This window comes from Sinocyclocheilus rhinocerous, unplaced genomic scaffold (assembly GCF_001515625.1).
Source record: "Sinocyclocheilus rhinocerous isolate Xijiao unplaced genomic scaffold, SAMN03320098_v1.1 scaffold4493, whole genome shotgun sequence".
Taxonomy (NCBI): Eukaryota; Metazoa; Chordata; class Actinopteri; order Cypriniformes; family Cyprinidae; genus Sinocyclocheilus; species Sinocyclocheilus rhinocerous.
The window spans coordinates 29,495-36,578 of NW_015649606.1; the positions used below are offsets into that span (position 1 = coordinate 29,495).

Genomic DNA, 7,084 nt, shown 5'->3' on the forward strand with positions numbered 1-7,084 from the left:
AATCTCATTTTGTAAAAAAAAAAAAAAAAAAACCGTGAAACGAATCGAATCGTGAAATCAAAATCGTAAATCGTATCGAATCGTGAGTTGAGTGAATCGTTACATCCCTATTTGACGTCAGATGTACCTGAGAGTGAGAGCTCTCCTGCCTGGCTTTCACAGTTCCTGATTAGAAAAGCTCCATTCTTGTTCTCTTGAGACATCAACATCTTCTCGGCCTCCGAGCGCTTTGTTTCTGGAAAATACCATCTGCAGTGGAAGAGTATCACAATGTTATGTGAGCTAAAAATCAACCAGCAGTCACACACTGAATTTCAACAAAGAAAAAACAATACAAAATGCAATTAATAAAATACAACACACCACAATCATGAATCATTTAAAAAATAATGAGAAAATAATTATTCATTTTTAAACACTTTTTTTACCTCGAGGACTGTGTGGCCAAGCATTACTTGCTAATATGGCTAATGCAATCAATACTAAAACTAATGCAATATTTAGCCAAGTATTTGTTTTATATGTCACTGTTCTGCTGTTGTTTAAAGCATTTACAGAGCTACTTTTCCTATTTATCGTGACTTTTCCTATTTATCGTATGTCATGTTAAGAATTTTGCATATTGTTGGGCCTATGCAGCAATGTTAATACATTTCAGTCTTTTTTTTTTTAAGTTTACTTCTGTAGAATGTAATAATGTGTTGTACACTCCTTCATTCCCAGTTTAATATCATGGGTTTTGAACGTCTGAAGCAAAACCAGTTGAGAACCACCGGGGTAATTTAGGGTCCAGGCCTGGATAACAACGGAGTATGTTCAAATAAAGACTATGGAATTCTTATATAATAAACTAACCCTTGGCTGACTCAGTGTTTATGATTGTTTTAAGTTAACATACACAAAGCTCATGCAGACGCCTTGTGTCCAGTAGGTTATGTCTAAATCTTCCAACACAGAGATCATACAGCTGAAGATCTGCTGACACGTGATGCTGTCACACATTAGCAATACAATGAACTGTATAATCAAGTCTTGTCAGATGGCTACATTTGATTACAAATTGCTACAAAACATTCACACTCAAGCCATTATGTTGTTGGTGACAGACCTGGAAAAACTGGAAAGTTATCTCTAACAAAGTCCATTGGTCAGAAACTATTTAGCATGCCAAAATGAAATACAAAGCATAGAGATTTTATCACACATTTAATATAACATGTCATATTCAAATTAAAATAGATATATATATATATTTTGAAGAATTATTAATTTTATATTTTTATACTATGCACTTTTTATCGATTTATGACACCTACAGTGCACAAAGCCTAGGAATCATTAACAGGCTCAACATTCTAGTACTTCCTGGTTGACCACTGAACATTACCCAGCTTCCCTTAAGAAACAAACAACAGACAATGCAGAAACAGAATCTGTTGCCAGCTGCTGCCAGGAATCCTCATAATATCCCTCTTGCTGAATGCAGAGGCTCACAATTAGGGTCTATGCGCGCAATACAATACATAGCCTACATTGCAATAATTATGGGACTTCCAAACCACACTAATGACCCCCTGTTCCCAATTAATCCCATCTTTAAAAAAAAAAAAAAAAACATTAATTGCATAGCCTACCATCACTTGCCAGTACATACATATGAAATTACATTTAATATACATAGGCTATACATATGAAATTACTTTTTCAGGGTTTTATTTGCTTACAGAAGACGTGCCACAAACTTACGGTTCAGCATCGAGGCTTTCTACGGGTGCAACATAATTAGCAGGAATGTAGCCCTCTTTGTTCGCTGAAATCCCGGTGATTCCTCTCGCGTACCACCAGTCTTCCTCTTTCCTGAGTGGCTCCAGTTTATCCCCTGCGTTAAAGCTTAAATCATGCTCCGTGCGCGCCGTGTAGTCGTACAGCGCAATGTGAACGTAGCCGGGTTTCTCCACAGGTGTCGGAGGTAACTCCCTGTTTGGCGGCTTTGTAAATTCATTAGTTTGCACTTCGTGTCGTTTCTCGGTGCTAGATGAGGTGCTGTTCGCCGGGTCTCTGAAACACGGGAAAGTACTTTGACAGCACAGTATAAACCTCCCTCTGAAGTCTTCCATCGTGAAGTTGTTCACCAGTCCCGTATGTGTATATCAAGTTAAACTGAAGCAGTATATCGCATTTCAGTGATCCATAGGGTTTGTTTCATTCCAGTAAATGTTGCGTGAACCCGAGACGAAGCGTGTCGTCCATTCTGTGAGCTTGTGAAAACCCTTGGACCGGTGACACGAGATAGCACAGTCCTGTCGACAGTAAAGCAGGCGATTTATTGCTTGCAGTCAAAAATCTGTTCGCATTTCCTGGTCACGTTCCCCTGACAATGTTCAAGATCATTCTCCGCTCCTCGGACCGATAACACTTACCTTAAGTTTGAAGTAAATCCATGAGAATGCTGAATGTTTCAGGCGAGCTCGTAACAGAAACCGCCCTGCATGAACAGATACTGGATTCTGAGACAGGTTGTTTCTTCAATACGCCCTCGATCAGGCCAGGACTCTCTCTAATGCTGGCCACATATTACGCAATGATTAATTCAGTTTACATTCAAGCTAGTAAGCTAAACGAAAACACGGAAAAATAACTAATTTGAATCAAATGTCAAAAGTAGACTCTTTCAATACACCTGCACCAATTTGTACAACTTAATTGTAAAAAAAAAAAAAAAAACTGTAGGCTACTATAGGTACTATGCCTTTTTTACTCAGAAAACCCCAATTAAGGTACACTGATTTGTTTCAGTATCATTACCACTGAGGTGGGGCAATCTTGATAGAATTGTCTTTCTTTCCCCCTACTTACGCAGTTTTTGTCCTCTTTTTAGTTTCATTCACTCTTTTTTCAAACTTAAATGCTGTTAAATTGTTAAAAGAACATCAAAAAAGTCGACTCCATAAATTGATGTAACGTCCCTAAAATTGTTTTGTTTAAAGTCAGCATTATGGTGTATATTGTTTCCCTTTAGGTAAGTGGAACATCATATATATATTCATCTAACTGTTTTTCAGTGTAATGCTTGTTTGTTTTACAAGAAATCACTGTTATTATGTGTTACATAAGTAATATGAATGGGCTGCTTTTTTCAAATTGATCTGACTTCATATTAGATCATTAATCCACACTTGATGCAGCAATATAAAAATGCAATAAATGTATTAAATGTTGTATTAAAGGGGTCATATGATGTTGCTAAAAATAACATTATTTTGTGTATTTGGTGTAATGAAATGTGTTTATGCGCTTTTAAGGTTTAAAAAACACATTATTTTCCACATACTGTACATTATTGTTTCTCCTCTATGCCCTGCCTTTCTGAAACGCATCGATTTTTACAAAGCTCATCGGTCTGAAAAAGCGAGGTGTGCTCTGATTGGCCAGCGATCCAGTGTGTTGTGATTGGCCGAATGCCTCAAGCGTGTGACGGAAAGCTCTTTCAATACACCTGCACCAATTTGTACAACTTAATTGTAAAAAAAAAAAAAAAACTGTAGGCTACTATAGGTACTATGCCTTTTTTACTCAGAAAACCCCAATTAAGGTACACTGATTTGTTTCAGTATCATTACCACTGAGGTGGGGCAATCTTGATAGAATTGTCTTTCTTTCCCCCTACTTACGCAGTTTTTGTCCTCTTTTTAGTTTCATTCACTCTTTTTTCAAACTTAAATGCTGTTAAATTGTTAAAAGAACATCAAAAAAGTCGACTCCATAAATTGATGTAACGTCCCTAAAATTGTTTTGTTTAAAGTCAGCATTATGGTGTATATTGTTTCCCTTTAGGTAAGTGGAACATCATATATATATTCATCTAACTGTTTTTCAGTGTAATGCTTGTTTGTTTTACAAGAAATCACTGTTATTATGTGTTACATAAGTAATATGAATGGGCTGCTTTTTTCAAATTGATCTGACTTCATATTAGATCATTAATCCACACTTGATGCAGCAATATAAAAATGCAATAAATGTATTAAATGTTGTATTAAAGGGGTCATATGATGTTGCTAAAAATAACATTATTTTGTGTATTCAGTATTATAAACATCATACTATTGATTTGGTTAATATGATTACTCTTAAGATGAGATAATATCTTGCAAATTAATCTTGCAATTAATTGTGTCATGCACAGACATTACCATTCAGCATGTCAAACACAACAATAGTAACAATGAAATTAGACAACAAACCAAAGCTAATGCATAATTTATTTATGCCGCAATCCACTCTGGGAGTCAGTATTAGGTCTACTTGTGACTGAGAATACAGGAAGTAAAGAGAATAATTAAAGAATACTGGTAACTGAGACTTCTGCTAAACTTGATTTATTATGTGACAGTACTTCAATCTCTAAGTTTGCTGAACTAATTTTTAACTTCTCAAATTGAGTTACTAATATTCACATTTTCTGGTATACAAAGTTATCTACACACATTACTTTAAGCTTTATAAACTTAGAAATTATTAGCTAGAAAAATTGAGGCTATCAGTTTCCACAGGTTTTAAAATAAAGCAAATGTATTACAAAGATATTTAAGGAGTTTCAGACTGTTTTGAGGGATTTTTTTTTCTATGGATTTTCTGGACAACAATTATTGGATCTGTACCCAAACAGAAGAAAATCCTCCAGGAATTCATGTTAAAGGGATGGTTCACCCACAAATTAAAATTCTGTCATATTTTACTGTGAGACTGACTTTCTTCTGTGGAATATAAAAGAAGAATTTTAAGGAAATGCACAGATGTAAGTTAACTTCACATAGAGATGTGAAGTTAACCTGTTGCACGCTCTACTCAATTTAGGTCAGTTTTTAAAGGTGCATTAAATATAACAATGGGACATGCAAAGTAAAACATTTTTACTGTCCCAATTAGTTATATGGTCCTACGATGTTGACATGTGGCACAATACAGATGAGTGACCTTATCTGCCCTTGGTTAATGGCTTTATTTCCTATACTTGTGACACTTCACTTGTGATCACTGTCAAATTTGTAGCTGTTTGCTGCATTTGTGGTTCACCAGTGCCCTCTGATGAAACTCTCTCTGCGGCACCCATTCAGTGCACTGCTGTCTGAATCTTCTGTGTTTGTCATTGATCCTGGACCGTTCATTTGCTATTTCCATCAAGGGCTTATTTAAAAGTGCTACCAGTCCACTATGTATTCACCTTACAGTTTCTTAAAATTTCGGTCACTCATAATTGCAGTACTTTCACAGTTGTCTCAGTTTTGTCACATGGTCTATGATATCTTTACACCTGACACATTCTGAAGTTGAACTTGAACCTCAGTACTGCTATACTATTATTTCCCCCCCACTCTTGGCTTCACTTGAGACACACAACAGATGTCTCATTAAACAACAGTAGTTGCTTTAAGCCCGCTGAGTAGAACCTTTCTTTGTATTCCTGTATTTTGGATGTCATAAGCCAGAAACTGAGATAAAAATAATAATTAATAGATCGTTATTGTTATTACAACACTTTAAAACAACTTTTATTAATAAATCATTAACAACTATTATATAATGGTTAACTTATCATTTAGTATATATTCACATATAGCTAGAAATATGAGATAATGTACTTGTAAATGTTTAATGACTAATGAACTTAAACATCACCTAATGCATTGGTCTTTTAAACTCAATTCCTGGAGGGCCACAGCTCTGCAGTTTTGCTCCAACCCTAAATCAAACACACCTGATCTGGCTAATCAAGGTCTTTAAGATCACTAGAAACGTCCAAGCAGGTGTGATTTGGATCTGGTTGGAGCTAAACTCTGCAGAGCTGTGGCCCTCCAGGAATTGAGTTTGAGACCACTGACCTAACATTTAACAGATCCTTATTTCATGTAAGATTCGATGTTTAAAATGTCATTAAAGTTTCAATTCATATGATCATGCATTTAAAAATCTTTAAATGATTTTGACATGGTTACAGTGATTAAAAACGTCATTAATAAATCATTGATGAACATAATGTGACCCTCTCAGTGAAAAAACAGCTAGTCATTTGTTTTGTAATTTACCGTTTTCTACATAAAATAATCCTTAAAGAACATTTTGTGAAAATGTAACCTTTATATCTTTTTTATTGACTGAGTAAGGCCATGTCAAAGATTGAAATTAATGGTTGAAATCAAACTTTGATGCTTGTTATCTCATAATTAGATTTTGAGACTTTAGATTTCACAGAGAGAATCACATATAATGCTTAAGGGATCATTAGTTAAAGGCAGAGTAAGCGATTTCTGGTAGCCAATGTTGATATTTGAAATCACCAAAACAAACACGCCCCTACCCCAAAAGGGTCTTGCCCCTATTTTGATAGCTCCGCCCCACATATACGTACGCAACCCAGGCAACGATTAGTTCTGTGAAACAAAGCAAAACCAATGTTACACCATGTCTACGGACGTGAGCGACAGAAAACTGCTGCCGGGTTCTATTTATGACGTGCTGACACAAATTTCAAATGGTTTTCAACGGTCGTTTGATCGCGTCCAGTGTAGGCAGACTTTAGCTGTTGTAGACACGGTGTTACTCACCTATTGAGAAGAAACAAAGCAACCTCGGCGACCTCGGCGTGGCCTCCGCTCCTTGAGTTCTCTCCAGCGCTGGAAAGCTGATCCGATATTTACACGGGTCACACGGGTCCCCTTATCGTTCCGCAGACGTTTTCCTCTTTTGTTTTTTATCCGCCATCTCTATCTTTCTGTCGCTCGGCTAATGTCCGTCCCATGCACTGAAAGCTCTCTCCTCCACATCACGAGTAGACACGCCCCTTATTGCTGATTGGCTACAAGTTTGTTTGTGATTCGGCCCGAATCAGTTTTCTAAAGTGTTTTTGAAAAATCACATACCCTGCCTTTAAAACTAAACTATTTATTATTGTTATTTTATTATTTATTATTGTTATTAAACCACTAAACCAAGGCCCCGTCCACACGGAGACGCGTTTAGCTGTATACCCATACATTTTGTATCGTATAGGCATTTCGTCCACACGGATCCGGCGTTTTGGGAG

At 36.3% G+C, this 7,084-nt stretch overlaps 1 protein-coding gene across 1 annotated transcript in view; it reads right to left on the reverse strand.

Annotated features, from left to right (window-relative positions):
- Positions 1–2,546, reverse strand: part of LOC107710898 (tyrosine-protein kinase FRK-like) — an 8,924-nt gene extending 6,378 nt beyond the window's left edge. Inside the window, exons 1-3 of the mRNA XM_016515766.1 lie at positions 2,421–2,546; positions 1,747–2,300; positions 128–249 (exon numbers count right to left, since the gene is read on the reverse strand). Coding sequence (XP_016371252.1) covers positions 128–249; positions 1,747–2,117 — 493 coding nt within the window. The 5' untranslated portion in view covers positions 2,118–2,300; positions 2,421–2,546. The remainder of the gene's footprint in view (positions 1–127; positions 250–1,746; positions 2,301–2,420) is intronic.
- Positions 2,547–7,084: the final 4,538 nt, after the last annotated feature.